The sequence below is a fragment of the Castor canadensis genome, chromosome 11, assembly GCF_047511655.1.
Source record: "Castor canadensis chromosome 11, mCasCan1.hap1v2, whole genome shotgun sequence".
Taxonomy (NCBI): domain Eukaryota; kingdom Metazoa; phylum Chordata; class Mammalia; order Rodentia; family Castoridae; genus Castor; species Castor canadensis.
In genome coordinates this window covers 13,174,090-13,190,764 of record NC_133396.1, presented here as the reverse complement: position 1 = coordinate 13,190,764, position 16,675 = coordinate 13,174,090, and the positions used below count along the sequence as shown (strand labels likewise).

At 35.1% G+C, this 16,675-nt stretch overlaps 1 protein-coding gene across 16 annotated transcripts in view; it reads left to right on the top strand.

The window, feature by feature from the left end:
* The window catches only part of Cep112 (centrosomal protein 112), a 459,140-nt gene that overhangs the window by 47,203 nt on the left and 395,262 nt on the right, over positions 1-16,675 (top strand). For 10 of the 16 annotated variants that reach the window (XM_074045307.1, XM_074045308.1, XM_074045305.1 and 7 more), the window contains 2 exons: positions 2,823-2,916; positions 4,957-5,034. The exons of 2 other annotated variants lie outside the window; for them this stretch is intronic. In XM_074045307.1, the coding sequence (XP_073901408.1) occupies positions 2,823-2,916; positions 4,957-5,034 (172 nt within the window). The remainder of the gene's footprint in view (positions 1-2,822; positions 2,917-4,956; positions 5,035-16,675) is intronic. 4 more of the 16 variants (XM_074045301.1, XM_074045297.1, XM_074045294.1 and 1 more) reach the window with 3 other exon arrangements.

The window sequence follows — 16,675 nt, the reverse complement described above, 5'->3', positions numbered from 1 at the left end:
CAAGTTAATTGTGTTTCCAGTTGGAGATGGTCTCATGGAATGAAGAAAGTTGAAACTGCTGTGCCTAACGTCCTATGTTTCTTGTGCCAGCTATATTTTAGCAATGATACCGACCTCTTTTTTTTTTTTAAATCATATTGTTGTACTGGGCATTGTGACATTTACAAAAGTTCTTACAGTATATTATATCTCAACCCCTCTATCATTTTCCTTTATTCCCTTTATTCCCCTCTCTGACCATTCCTGGAATAATTTCAGCAGGTATTATTTTTCCATTTTCATACTGAGTTCATATTTCCACTACATTCGCCCTCCTACACCCTTTCCTTTTAGCCTCCCCCCTCCCACTGGTACCAACCCCCAGATAGGAACTGTTTTATCCTCCTGTTCTCTGTGTTTGAAAAAAGGCATTTTTCTTTGTTTAAGATAGCTACATAGGGAGTTTCATTTTGACATTTCCATGTATATATGTATTATAATCTAAATTGGTTCATTCCCTCTATTTTTCTCCTTTCTACCTTAGTCAACAGGTTTAAAAATTCTATAATCATTCTTGTATGGAAAGTACATCAACCATATTCACCTTAACTCTTCCTTGGCTCAGTTGCTCATAAGAAACTGGCTTTTGTATTACTTGGCCTTCATTGTATAATTTTTTAGAGGCACCTTAATGAGTTTAGCATTGGACATTTTGAATTGGAGGCAGGAGTATTCAATTTGTAATAGATTTGGAGGCTAACAGAGTAATTTGGGCTGAGGATGTAGATTTGGTAAGCAAAGCTTCTCATTATTTGAAATACTAATAGTAGATTGGATCACCCTGGAAAAGCAGGTAAAATGAAAATAAATGAGGTGAAAGAAACACAGAATTCTGGGATTATGGCATGTATGGGTGAGTTGAGAAAGAAAAGCTAGTGAAGGTTACTGTGAATGATGTGTTAAAGGGAAGAATGGTTCAGTGGAGCCAAAGAATGTGGCATCTTTAAAACACTGTCCCTAATATTTCAACGAGATCAACTAGGGTTAAGACAGATTACTGATCACTTATTCAAGTGTGTAGGAGATCACTAATGTTGACCTTACTTATAGCACTTTCAGGATGAGTAAAAGTCAGCTTGCAGTTGATTGAAAAATATATGACAGGGTAGGTCATCAATTCAGTAAGTTTTTAGAAAATTTATTGCAAAGTGAAAGGTGTTAATTGGTACAGAAGGAAGCTACACATGAATTAAAAGAGTATGTTGTTTTATGTATGCATCTGATACAATAAATAGATAAATGTTTCAGGCCTTCTTTTTATTAATATTTTCTGTGAGAAGAATTACTTTTAATATTTAAACATTTTTCAGTTTTTAAGTATGGCTCTTTTTTATGATTGTTTAATTCTTAAAGCCACTGCTTGGTGTATTGTGTTGCCTGTTCCCATGTTCTGAGTTTCAAATGCTTTTATTAGCTCAGGCCCATTGACTGATGAAATTATCCTCAAAATAACACTTTGTCTGTTTTTTCTCATTTGCTTTTAACTATTTGGACATATTTGGGATACTGTGTAATGTTATAAAAATAAACAGGTCTCTTTAATACAGCTTTTTTACACATTCTGCATTACTTAGTAAACCAGTATAAGGAATGTTATTTTACTAGTGTTGCTACCAAAAATTACATTGTTTTAGTATTGTTTTTTTGAACTAGTAGTTTGTATTTTAGGATTTCCTTTTTCTTAATGCTGATACTGAGGTTTGAACTTAGGGCCTTAAGCTTCCTTTGCAGGCTTTATACCACATGAGCCATTTTATCAGCCTCCTCTTTTGGGAATTCTTATGTCATACAGTTTAGAGGGAAATCCTGATATGGTTTATGTTATGGTTGAATGTGAGTGACTTTAATTTATTAAACTGAGGTCTTCCTTATCAACAGGTTATGAATCCCCAAATCCCTGAAATTGCAGTTAGTACTGAGCCCTATATATACTGTGTATTTTCCTATACCTATATGCCTATGATAAAGTTTAATTTATAAATTAGACATATCAAGATATTAATAATAACTGATCAGATATAGGAAAATTATAACAATATACTGTAACAAAAGTTATTTAAAACTTATGAATTTTATATATGTTGAATTTTCCATGTAATATTTTCAGAGTGATGTTGACTGGAATGACTGAAACTATACAAAGGGAAACTGCATGGCGGGTCTACTCCATAGTGGTCAGTTTCTGTCTCATAGATCCTGAAGCAGCTGTGTAAGGAATAGATATCCATAATCATGGAACTTTAGTTGAAGTAGCTTGAGTTAAAATATGTAAGGGAGACCATAGGCAAAGTATTATATTTGAGACGGATATTTTTATATGATATTTTATATTAGGGAGGAGTTGCTTTAGTGAAATCCATTTAAACTAATTTCTTTCTCCTAGAGTTAACACATTTTACCTGAATTAACATGGTATATTTTTAAACAAAGCCTTCAATATATCTGTGGTTTCTAACTGAAATTTTAAGTTACATGGAGGTTTTATTGCTTTATGTATTTAAAATTTTCATATATGCTTCATTTCTCTCTTATACTTAGGAAAAGGGGAAAGTAAACAAGTGTGTGGGATTTATGTGACATTTTACTTATGATTAAATGTAAATGCAACAAAATGTGAGAAACACAAATAGTTCATGTTTCCATATCTTCTTTCTGCTCCTGAGTCATCATTGTTAGTGTAGACTATCATCACATTTATAAAAGAAAGCAATTGATAATCCTAAATTTGAATACTCTGTGTCTTTTGAATTCTTCAAATTTTGATTGTTATTTTGATCTCTTAGTAGAGAACAGTACACTGGGAAGCTCCAAATGAGATCACATTCTTTGAGTCCAGCTTACAGAGAAGATGGACAAAATATTTCCCCAAGGAATTATGTAAGATCAGATTTTACTTTTGTTTGTTCTTTGTTGTTTTAAAATAAATCCAGAAAGTTTTTTTTCCATATTGTTAAACCTCTAATTAGTACTTGAAAACAGGGAATAAAGTCTGAAGGTTTTAGTGAACATCTTGATGTCGAAGTGTGTGCTTGGTGTATTCCACAGCATTCCTTCTGCTCTCTCAGGGAATCTAAGGTGTGCTGCTCACTCTGTTGTTTCTCCTGTCTATCAAAGAATAAATTTGAAGCATTTTGTTTTTTAACTGTTTTTCTCCTTTTACTCCATACGTGTCTGGATTGATAAGATAACCAGTGATCATAAAATTAATAAGAATTGGGGTTAATTTGTAGTGTGGTAAGAAACACTGCTTTTCTGATAAGGGTGAACTGTTTGTATCTTCACATACAAATGCCTCTCTTGCATCAGTGTGTTTAATATGAATTTGGTTGAACATGTTTTGTGAAGAGAAAAGCTGTGCTTGTTTATTGTAGTCTGTGTTGCCTAACTCTGGCTGTCATGGGTTATGTGACTTTTAGATGTAAGAGACATCATGTGTAATGCATGACTATTTCAGCACAAATTACTTTTGCATTTTCTCCAATGATAAGTTTGAACTTAAAACAGAATTTAATATAAATGGCAGCACATTTTTAATTATGATTAACTATCAATCAATATATTTGCCTAAAATACTTACCATCTTATTTAAGAAGTTTTTGTTCACAAAGAAAAACACACCAAAAACAAGGTACTGAGATCTGAACTTAGGGTCTTGTGCTTGCACTATTTGAATCATGTCCCCGGCCTTTTTTTTTGCTACTAATGTCCTCCTGTGTAGCTGGAATCACAGGCATCTGGTACTATACCGAGCATATTGATTGATATTGGACCTTGCTAACTTTTTGCTTGGGCTGGCTTTGATTCATGATCCTCTTGATCTCTGTCTCCCGGGTAGCTGGGGATGACAGGTATGATCCATCTTGCCCTGCTGAGAATTAATTTTAATAGCATATAAGTAATAGAAACTCAGCATTTTGTTTAATAGAAATTAGACAAGTCAGTAAAACATGCATAACATTTTAGTGCATTGTTCTCCATCATTTCATATTAATTTACATGATCATAGGTAAATAGATTTTTATTTTCAGTAGTAAGACTTTCTAAAAGCATGAAAATACTTTATGAACAAATGTAATTTCAGAATAAAATTTTAGGCTGGAAAATAGTCATTGTTTTACACAGATACACCTTTTTAAGTTTTTAGAGCTTTAAGATCATTGTTTATTTCTGGGCACGGATCTTAGGTTGTCTTCAGTTAATTAGTTTAATCTGGTCAATGAATGTGTAATGCAATAAATTGTATAGGAGGAAGAAAATCATAAAATTAAGAAGAAATGGGAATTGATTTATAGTGCAGGGGGGAACACTTTTTACTTTTTTAAAAATAAAGATCACCATAATTATGTTTTCATGATGTAAATCCAGAGCTTTTCTCTTTTTATTCAGTGTATGAGCAAGAATTAATTTAAGAACAAAGAGCTTCTTGGACATCAACACAAACTTCCCTGTTGACTAATTTTAACGAGAGTAAATAATTCATCTTTTCAAGTGCTCCTTCCCTGCCCCTTTCAAGCTACTGTGGTATACCACAATTAAAACATTTTGTAAGAGAACTTAAAGAGAAGAGTCTGGATTAATTTTCAAAATATTCTTTTGATTTTTTTTTTTTGAAATCTAGTTCGTTTGTGAGTATATTGTTAAGGCATCTCATAGCCCTAAGCTCTATAATAAACAGTTATTAGTTAGAATTAAGAACTCTAGCTTAGTTGTAACCTAATTCTTTCCTATGAGGGCAGTACAGTATTACCATATAAATGCACAAAACTCTCATTACTCTGAATGACATATATTTTGTCTTGTTTTCTTTTCCTCTTCCTATTCTCCTTCTTTCTTTTCTTTCCTCTTTTTTCTTTTATGTTTTTCTACCATTTGTTCCTCTTTTTATTTCTTTTGTTCTTTCCCTTTCTTGTATTTCAGGAAATTTGTTCAAAAAAGTCTCCTGTTTCTATGGATGACAGTGACATTGAGGCTCGTCTTAATAGTTGGAATCTTGGGGTAAAATATTATTTGTATTTTGTATATTATGTTGTTGCAGAGTTATATTTTATGTAGAAAACATAAACTAATTTAATATTCCATTTAGTGAATATAGGATGTTAGCCATTTAGTACTGTGTTAACCTTGAAAGGACTTTAAGTGGAAAAGAGAAGTAACATTCCAGAGAAATATAAAATAGTCCCTGTCTTTGGCAAGCTAACTTTCTTGTTGATGAAATAAGAGATATATACATAAAACAGTTAAATAATAATTGAAGATCCTGTATCATAAAATACTAAAATGAGTTATTGGTAAAGTAGAATATAGTCATGTGTCATTTAATGATGGGGGATACATTCTAAGAAATGTGTCATTAGGTGATTTTTGTCATTGAGTGAACTTACACAAATCTATATGGTATAGGCCAGTCACTCTATGTGGGCCTCTCAATCTAGTCAAGAGATACAGTAAAATGTGAGGTATATGAGAGTGCTGCTGGCCTAACATGACATACTGTTCCATAGGAAACTCTTCATTCTGTTTCGTGAGGAGAAGGAATACACTGTGAAATATCAATATGAAGTGTGATGGAAATTCTTAGCTCCAGTATAATCTTATGGAACCACCATAACATATGTGCTTTGTTGTTGATCAGGACACATTATGTAGTGTATAACTGTATTGAGGTAGAAGGGAGAGAAGGAGGGAGAACATGGAAAAGAAAGTCATTGGAGTTAAAAAAAACTCAGGGAGACTTCATGGATAGGCAGCCATTGTGGATAGCAATTGTAATGTAAAAAGACCGAGGGATATGAGGACAGAAGGGGAAGGAATTTGAGACAGAAATAGGCATGAAGAAAGATGTGGTGGCATACGTATACCTTCTTGACTGGATCTTTGGGATTTATATGTGAATTAATGGGTGGTGTTGTCAGGATGAAGTTTAGCTTTCAAATTTCAAGCTATAATGAACCCTAGAGGCACCCCCGCCATATTCTGCTTACATGTATACTGCTTTGAGGAAATTAAAAAGGACTTAAAATGATTTTCATCATGCTTTTTATTATATGAGAATTGTAATTTGAAAAATAGAGAAAGTATGAGAAATAAAATTGTTTCAAATTTTTTTAACTTGGAAATGTGTAAACATTTTGTAACATAAGTTGAGCATCCCTTATCTGAAAATCTAAAATCCAAAGATTTTTAAGCATTTTTGGCACTCAAAAAGTTTCAGATTTTGGAGCATTTTGGATTGAATTTTTGTTTAGTTACGTCTCTGCAGACATTCCAAAATCTGAAAGACTCCAAAAATGTAAGACACTGCTGGTTTTAAGCATGTCAAATCGAGGATACTCAACCTGTATATATTCCTATTTTTTCTGTATGATTTTATAAAATTAAACAAAATTGAGCCATATTACAAATGCTATATTATATACAATTAAAATTTTATATGTTTATAAGAATTCTATAAATGTATTACTGGTAGTATTCATTTTTCTTTTGGATAGACATTCCATAATTTAAATTTTCTGCTATTTTTAATCAACAAAATTGTTCCCAGCTTGTTGCTAGCATGAGCAAAGACTGACTGAAGGACTGAACTGAAGGACACCTTGGTTTTCCTTTGAAAAGGGAATGAATATTTGCTGTCTCTCAGTTAATTGTCTGTCATTTAAAGTTTTGTTTTAAACTGGTGGACATTAGTTACAAAATTCAAGGCCTAGGTGCTCATGAAATTCAAGGCCTAGAGGCATATTTTCTAGTCACACGGGAAAGGCAGTGGCATGATGTAAGAACAGCTCTAGTCTTTAGAGAATGCAGAGTTAGGAGGGCTGGTGCAGAGTGGAGAGAGTGACATGTGGCTTATGAAATGGGCACAACTGGAAGGTTGGGAAATGGATAGGAAATGAAAGTAATACAGATCCCTTATTTTGGGAACATGCTAGTGAAAGAGAAGTAGAATTGACGTGTGGGAAGATAATAAATGGAAAGAAAAACACTTTCATGTTTGAAGGTGTAGAGGAAGTTGCTGTTGGAGGGAAGTTCTGTTACCAGTGTGCAAGACTAGCACAGGAAATCCCACAGAAGGACAAGTCCTTTTGCCGGAGAGAAACATCAAAGTGAAAAATAAAATTGTTGAGTTATCCTTTTAAATTTGCTTTTGCCCTTAGCCATTTGAAACTTTTGATGTACATTTCTTAGTACTTAGAGTACTTTTTCACGATTATTTAACTGCTCAGCGAATTAAATCTTGCATTCATATGATAAAAGTAAAATAAAATATTTGTAATATTTTGATGTGATGCCTTAGAACTAGGCTTACTTGGGATTTTGTTTCACATTTTGTTGGTCAATGAAGGTACTAATAGTATTAAATATAAAAACCTATTTTTTATACTTATAGTGTATATACATTGATTGGGTTATATTGCACCTCTTGATCAGAGCAGAATAATACAAGTATTCAGTTTATTAGAATGCTTAGATTTTGTTTTTTTTTTAATTTTAATTTTACATGAAAATCAATTAATAGCTAGAGTTACTTTTTCTGTTCTAGACTAGAGGTTCTTTTTTATATTGCTGGCATTATTGTCAGTACTTCATTCTAATTCATTTGATGTTCTAGAGTTTGAATTTTCTGGTATATGTTTCCCAGGAATATGATGTTTTCCAGGAATATATAACTCAAGTCAAGATTTATTTTGAAAAGCTAGCAATGAAATTTTTATCCTGTACTTTTCTTGATCTTTAACATCCTCAACCTTTAGTTTTGTGACATTTTGTTGCTTTCTTAATATATAAATTAAATTATAAATTATAAATATATAAATTAAATATAAATAAATATATAATTATATATTTTATATATTATTCTCTAAGTCATATGCTAAATTGTAGTCCTATGCATGTTTGCTTTATTTTTTTTTAAGTGGTATTGAGGTTTGAACTGAGGTACTCTTGCTTTCTAAGCAGGTGCTCAAACCACCTGATCCATGCCCTCAGCCCTTTTGGCTATGGTTATTTTTTATAGGATTTTGTTTATGCCTGGGCTGACCTGGCCTGACCTGTGATCCTCCTATTTATGCTTCCCTTGTAGCTGGGATGAAAAGTGCACCGGACCATGCCTACCATGCTCAGCTTTTTATTGGTTGAGATGGGGGTCTAGCTAACTTTTTGCCAGGGCTGGGTGAGAGAGCCACTGCTCCCAGCCGTGTTTCCTATTTTGAAGTTAATTTGATCATGGATGGGGAGTTTGTAATACTCTTTCCTCATCCAGTGATTCTTATATCACTGAAACATCCTATGTGCACCTATTTGAAAAAAAAAAACTTTAAAAATATCTTACTTGATTTCTCAAGTTTTAGACTCTATTGCTTATTTTATAATTAATATAAAATCTTAAGATCTGTAGAAAACATTGGAGGTCTTTTTTTTTTTTAATCAATACTAGGGTTTTGAAGTCAGGGCCTTATGCTAGTTAGGCAGGCACCCTACCACTTGAGCCACTCCCTTAGGCTTGTTTTGTGTTGGGTATTTTTGAGATAGGGTTTCACAAACTATTTGCCCCAGATGGCTTTGAACCTCAGTCCTTCTGATTGATGCCTCCTGAGTAGCTAGGATTATAGATGTGAGCCACTGGTGCAACAGCTTAGCTTTCTGTACTTCATAAAGTGCTATAGTTTCTATGACCTTCATTTTAAGTTCATAGAAAAAAGTCAATGCTTCCTTCCTGGTTTCTAGAATGAGTTGGTGAATTTTCTTTTAGAACTGGAGTATATAACCTTGACATCCAATGAAAGTCATAACACAAATTAAGCTAGGGATTCAAATCCCTTTTCCTATTTTTTAGGTATAGGAATATGTGGGGAAATTTAGTATACTGACACAATTAAAAGCTTCCATTGCTTGAAGCTTTTGAATTGTAATCCTAAAAGATCATGGTCATTACTGATTGATGGCTTAAAAGAAAAATGACCTTCCAGAGGAAGACCAGTGTTTATCTTAAAAATGATTATTGTTACTATTATGTTGCAATTGAATTAATCATATTTATTTTGAAATTTTACTTATATAGATTTTGTTGTCTGTTTTCCCTTTTCTCCTATTTCTTTTTAAAAATTTTTTTTATTCATATGTGCATACAATGTTTGGGTCATTTCACCCCCCCCCACCTACTCACTTACCCTCACCCCCTACCTCCTCACTTACCCTCCCCCCAACCCCCTCCTTCTCCCCTCCACCCCCTTGCTACCCTGCAGAAACTATTTTGCCCTTATCTCTAATTTTGTTGTAGAGAGAGTATAAGCAATAATAGGAAGGAACAAGGGTTTTTGCTAGTTGAGATAAGGATAGCTATACAGGGAGTTGACTCGCATTGATTTCCTGTGCATGTATGTTACCTTCTAGGTTGCTTCTTCTTGATCTAACCTTTTCTCTAGTTTCTGGTCCCCTTCTCCTATTGGCCTCAGTTGCTTTAAAGTATCTGCTTTAGTTTCTCTGCATTGAGGGCAACAAATGCTATCTGGTTTTTTAGGTGTTTTACCTATCCTCACACCTCCCTTGTATGCTCTCACTTTTATCATGTGCTCAAAGTCCAGTGCCCTTGTTGTGTTTGCCCTTGATCTAATGTCCACATATGAGGGAGAACATACGATTTTTGGTCTTTTGGGCCAGGCTAACCTCACTCAGAATGATGTTCTCCATTTCCATCCATCTACCAGCAAATGATAATATTTTGTTCTTCTTCATGGCTGCATAGAATTCCATTGTGTATAGATACCACATTTTCTTGATCCATTCGTCAGTAGTGGGGCATCTTGGCTGACCCATTGTTCATTAAGTAATGACTTATTCAGTTTCCACCTGTTTGCAAGTTTTTTGTCTTTACTTTTGTTGTTGAGTTCTAGTTTTATTGCATTGTGATCAGATAGAATGCATGGTATGATTTCTATTTTCTTATATTTGCTGAGGCTTGCTTTGTGCCCTAGGATATGATCTATTTTGGAGAAGGTTCCGTGGGCTGCTGAGAAGAATGTATATTATGTAGAAGTTGGATGAAATGTTCTGTAGACATCAAGTAGATCCATTTGATCTATTGTATATTTTATATCTAGGATTTCTTTATAGATATTTTGTTTGGATGACCTATCTATTGATGATAATGGGGTGTGAAAGTCTCCCACAACCACTGTGTTGGAGTTAATATATGCTTTTAGGTCCTTCAGGGTTTGTTTGATGAAATTGGGTGCGCTGACATTGGGTGCATATAGGTTGATAATTGTTATTTCCTTTTGGTCAATTTCCCCTTTTATTAGTATGGAATGTCCTTCTTTATCTCGTTTGATCAATGTAGGTTTGAAGTCTACTTTGTCAGAGATAAGTGTTGCTACTCCTGCCTGTTTTTGGGGGCCATTGGCTTGGTAAATCTTCTTCCAGCCTTTCATCCTAAGCCTATGCTTATTTCTGTCAGTGAGATGGGTCTCCTGTAAGCAACAAAATGTTGGATCTACCATTTCATCAAATGGTGCCTTTTGATGGAGGAATTAAGTCCATTATATTAAGTGTTAGTACTGATAGGTATGTGGTGATTCCTGTCATGTAGTTGTCTTAGTTGTTTGAGGTTTGATTGTGTGTACCTAAGTTGAGGTTACTCTCTACTTTCTAGCTTTTTCTTTTCCTGTAGTTTGGTGCTGCCTGCCCTTTCATGGTTATGTTGGGTTTCACTTTCTGTGTGCAGAATCCCTTGGAGAATCTTTTGCAGTGGTGGCTTTGTGGCCACATATTGTTTTAGTTTCTGCTTATCATGGAAAACTTTTATTGCTCCATCTATTTTGAATGATAGTTTTGCTGGGTAGAGTATCCTGGGGTTGAAGATATTTTCATTCAGGGCCCGGAAGATCTCACCCCAAGCTCTTCTTGCTTTTAATGTTTCTGTTGAGAAGTCAGCTGTGATTTGATGGGTTTACCTTTGTATGTTATTTGTTTTTTCTATCTTACAGCCTTCAATATTCTTTCCCTAGTGTCTGTACTTGTTTTAATGATGATATGCTGTATGGTATTTTTGGTTTGATGTGGTCTGTTTGGTGTTCTAGAGGCCTCTTGCATCTGTATGACAATAGATTTCTCTAGATTTGGGAAATTTTCTGTTATTATTTTGTTGCATATATTACGCATTCCCTTTGCTTGCACCTCTTCTCCTTCTTCAATGCCCATGATTCTCAGGTTTGGTCTTTTGATGGAATCAGTGAGTTCTTGCATTTTCTTTTCACAGGTCTTGAGTTGTTTACCTAATAGTTCTTTGGTTTTTTTCCTTTAATTACCATTTCATCTTCGAGTTCTGAGATTCTGTCTTCTGGTTGTTCTATTCTGCTGGATTGGCCTTCCATTTTGTTTTGCAATTCCGTTTTGTTCTTTTCTCTGAGGTTTTCCATATCTTGAGTCCCTTCCTCTTTAATGTTTTCTATTTTTGTCCTGAGTTCATTTATCTCTTTATTAATCGCATTCTTTGTTTCACTTTGGTGAAACAGTGTTTCTATGGTTTCTTTTATTTCTTCTTGTGCTTTTTCAAATTCTCTATTTTTGTTGTCTTGGAATTTCTTGAGTGTCTCCTGTACATTTTGGTTGACCCTATCCAATATCATCTCTATACAGTTCTCATTGATTACCTGTAGTATTTCTTCTTTTAGATTGTTATTGTGTGCTTCATTGGGTTCTTTGGCATAGTTTATCTTCATTTTGTTGGAGTCTGGATCTGAGTATCTGTGTTCTTCATTTCCCTCTGGTTCCTGTACTAATTTTTTGCTGTGGGGAAACTGGTTTCCCTGTTTTTTCTGTCATCCCGTCATTGCCCTTGGTATTGTTATTGTCCCTGTACTGTGTGCAATTAAGTATTTTCTAGCTTGTAATAATAACAATGATGATATTTAGAATGGAAGGGTGAGAGGAGATGGAAAGCAAAGAAGTTAAAGAAAAAGGGAAAAACAAGTAAACAAACAAGTAGAAAAAAGAAAACAAACAAAAGTTTCAAAGATATAAACAGGGAGAGATAGTGTACTAATCAACAGTCAGCTGAACAGGCATTAGAGAGACAGAGAGGATTGAAAATAAAAAATAAAAATAAATAAAAATAAATAAATGAATGAAAAAATAATCTCCAAGTTCAAATGTAATAAAGTTTCAATCTTAATAATTTTTGCATTCACCCCTCAGCCTCCAGTCCTGTAGATGGTGTCTCAGAAGTAGTTCTATCGTTGTCTCATCAAAGGGGAACCAAAACTAATAAAAACCAAACCAAAACAAAACAGCACAAAACAAAAAAAAGAAAACCCCACAAAGTGTCCCATGTTCAAATGCAATACAGTTTCAGTAAGTTTTTCAGCATGCAGGTGTAGTTCGGTTATTGTCTCATCAAAGGGAGAGAAAAAAAAAAAAAGAATCTGGAGACAGTTCTGTCAATGGCTATCTGAGGCTGTGCCTCACCTGCCGGCTGCTGTCAGCCTGCTGTTGCTGGAGGCGTTATTTATGCACATCTCTGGGGTGAGCTTAGCACTGACTGGCCCCCCCACAGGCTTTGTTTACTCAGAGTTCTCCTGGGGGCGATGCCACCGCTACAAGTTTTCCCCTTTCCAAGCACACTGCAGGAGGTGACACTGCACCAGCTTTCTCAGGCCGGCTTGCTGGGCGGTGCTGCTGCTCCTGCCTTCCCTGGCCAGCTTGTGAGGGATTCCCCCCCCCGCCCCGTCTTCGATGCTCAGAAAGCCCCCCCACCCTCTTTGCTAAATGTCTTTTTTGTTGTTATTGCTTATTATTCAGTTTCTGTTTTTTCCCTGGGTGGGGGTCGGTCTGTCCAGGGGGCTATGCTGATCTGGCCCAAGTTTGTCTGTGGGAGTACCATGTACCGCTTAGCTCATGGTCGTCTTCCAAAGCCGTCTGGGCACAGGCATCTGGCGGCAGCACGGGAGCCCTCTTGGTTTCTCCATTTAACGTGAAGTGGAGATTCTGTGCACAGGCTGGAGGTGTGGAGGAGTCAAAGTTTTGTCTGTTCTGGTTGGTTTTTCCTGTAATGTATATCTCCAGTGTCTCTCCAAGATTTTACTTTAGGAGGCATGCTTTCTGCTTCCTCCCTCTAGCTGCCATCTTGGAATTCTCTTCTATTTCTTTCATTGTTTCCTTTTTTTCTTTTTCTTCATGTATCCTATTGTAATTTTACTGAAGGAAATAAAAATGGCAATATATTGCATTCGTTTATGGAGTGCTTTAAGGTGCGATTAGTTGGGATAATTCTTGTTAACTCAGCATGTAATTTCAGTTATTTTATACAATTTTGTTTTGGCAATCTGTTGTTTTTCCATTTGGGTCAGAAACCTATTTTCATAATATGCACTGATCTTGGAGAGAAACCAAGTTGACCATATAGATATTTTATTATCTTTTGCCTGTTACTTTCCACAAATGAATAAATATATCAGATTTTATGAGTAGGACAAAGTCATCTAAATGAAAAAGAGTTATAGATGTGGTTTACATAAAAATTATTGCTTGCTAAGACAAGTACTTTCTTTAGAGTATAAAAATGTCTGAAAATATTGACTCAAATGTTAACAGGTAGTTTTTGAGGGGTAAAATATAAGTACTTTTTTTCTTAACAATTTATGTTTTTAAATTTTTTATAAAGTATTTATTACTCATAAAAATAAACAAAGCCATAAAAATGTTTATAGCATTTTCCCAAAGCCTACATTTGGGCAGTGAAACTATATTCAGAGCCTTATTTGAGAAATTGACACTAATTTCTTTTAAAAAGTGAATGTAAACTTCCATTCACTTTTAAATCTATTGCAGTCTAGCACTTCTGTCATAAAAACTCTGGCCAGAATAGGAAGAGTACCCACCTGGGGACCCACCTAAAGAATAAATAATAACAGGCTGACTGGGGAGGAAAAATGAGTAACGACTGATCCAGCAGCAGAGTTTCATTGGTGTCTGTTTCTGTTTTCATTTTTCTTCTCTAACTGCCTGCTTTGGCTCCAGAGTGGGCCAAATTGGTGGATTGTGTAGTAGTCTTTGACAGCAAAACCTCCCAGAGTTGCCCATCTTTTTGTCCAGAGGACTAGGAAAAAGAAATTATTTGGATCAATGAAAGAAATTGTTTAGAAAATCCACAAATATTTGGGAACTAAATGGCACACTTTTAAATAATCTGGAGTTAGAAAAAATAAGTCTTAAGAGAAATTAGAAAAAAAGTATATTTCTGACAGTATTGGGATTTGAATTCAGCACCTGCTTTTTAGGCAGGTGCTTTATCATTGTATCTCATTCCCAGCCAGAAATATTTTTAACTGAATTATAATGACAGCATATCAAAATTTGTGAGATTCAGCTACAGCAGGTCTTCAAGGGAAATTTATAATGTGAAATACTAATGACAGAAACGGAGAGGAGTTTTATTCCTTGATTGGCAGCATGAGGAGCTCCACAGACCTGCTCTCTACCAAAACAAAGCATATTTAGTAAAACTAAAGAACAACAACAACAAAAACTATTAAAAATATCTGGAAATTGTCCTCTGGGCACAGAGCAAATGAAGACACATTTACTCAAGAAAATCAAATACAGCTTGGTAAGAACAGCAAAAATCCGTGGCACTTGAGTTATGACTTACTTTTATCACTCACTCCTGTTCCTCTGGGTCAGTTTTATGGACACTTCATCTTCAGTGGGTATGGCCAAAGGATACATACAGGCTCTCTCTCTTCAGCCCCCAGTCAAGGAATACTAATCTCACTGGTAAGGGCATGTAGTCGGTGCTTTGTATCCCCTTGAAATCTGAATTAGGAGGCTAAGTGTCTGGTGAGTGAAGCTGAGTGGTTGTGGGAGAGCTCCCTTCATCTACTCTGTCCCATACATAGGGCACAGGCTCAACCCTAGACACAGCAGGTAGACAGTGCTGCAGCTCTGATCATCCTTACCCTAGCTTGTTCAAGAGGGCAGATTCTATATCAAGGGAGCAAGCCAAGAATCCTAGAGGGGACTGCATCTGTACAGTACCCAGAGTAGTGGCTCATATATCTTACACAGAGTCAGGCAGTCCAGAGCAAGGAGATCAGAAACTCCTCAGGCCTGTTTTGGAAAGTCTGTAGGGGGTAGTTGAAGCCTAAGGATGCTTTAGAAAACAATGGTGATTTTGATGGTAGACCAAAATAGACATACAGTTAACAGAAAGACAAGGGACAGAAACAGTCAAATAGAGCTCTGCTAAAATTAGTGTCATCTCAGGATGACTATGTGCATATCCAAGGTTGTACCTTGTATGACACCAAAGTCTTCATACTATGAGCAAAATGAACTATACTGAAATAGTTTAACCAAGCAACTATATAAGAAATAGCTAAAAAACAACCAAAATTATTCCTAGAGAGGGGAGAGGGGAATCAGTATTCATAGTTACTATCTTGTAAAAGTCCAATTATCAAGGAAAATATATAAAACTCACAATAGGAATGTGTGACCTATACACAGGAAAAAAAAAAATCAGGCAGCAGAAATTGTGAGAGACTCCAGAGGCCAGATTTAACAAAGACTTCAAAGCAGCCATTATAAATATGTTCAAAGAACTAAAGGAAACCATGTATAAAAGAGTAAGGGAAGCTATAATGCCCACCAAATACAAATAGAGAATATCAATAATGAGACATTATGAAAAAGAGCCAAGTGGAAATTCTGGAATTAAACAGTACAGTAACTGAAGTGAAAACTTCATTGCATCATTGGGGCTCAACGGTAGATTAGAAATAGCAGAAGAAAGAGTCACTGGCTCGGAAGACAGATTGATAGAGGTTATGCAAGCCAATGAACAGGAGAAAAAAAGAATAAGTAAAAATGAGCATTGCCTCAGAAATTAGGGGACACAATTAAGTGTATCAACATATGTGTAATGGGGGTGCTAGAATGAGAGGAGAGGGACACATTATATTTGAAGCATAATGGCTGAGAAATTTCAGATTTCATGGGAAAAATCGAAATATCAAAAAAAAAAATCAGTGAACTCCAACTTAGGATAACCACAAAGGTATTCACACATAGACACATTGAGTAAAAATGTTGAAGACAAAGAGAAAATCTTGAAAGCAGAAATAGAGAAAAGAAGAAAGTCCTAAATCATTAAACTCCTGTCTAAAGAAATGGGAGAAAAAAGAGCGAGGTAAACCCAAAGCAAGCACATGAAGGAAATAGGGAGGTCAAAGTGTATGTCCAAACAAAACCTTGTATGCAAGGATTTGTGAAGCCCTTTCCTTCTTTATTTTATAGTTGTCTAAAACTGCAAATAGTTGAAAAAAGCCTCTTAAGAGAAGAATGGATAAACAAATTGTGTGTACATCTATACCATGGAATATTTCTCAGTGATAAAAAACACTCAGTTGTCAATCATACAAGAAAGTGGATGAATTTCAGGAGCACTATACAGAATGAAAGTCTGTATGTTTTTAATTGCATTTGTATGGTATTATGGAAATTGCAAGACCGTAAGGAAGGAGAACAGACTCTCTAGGTTTGAAAGATTGGAGAAAATTTTGACTAAAATGGTGTAAGTAGCACCAGAGAATTTTCTTTTTTTAGGTTTGATAGAATTGTATTGATTTCATTTTGCTGGTTATAC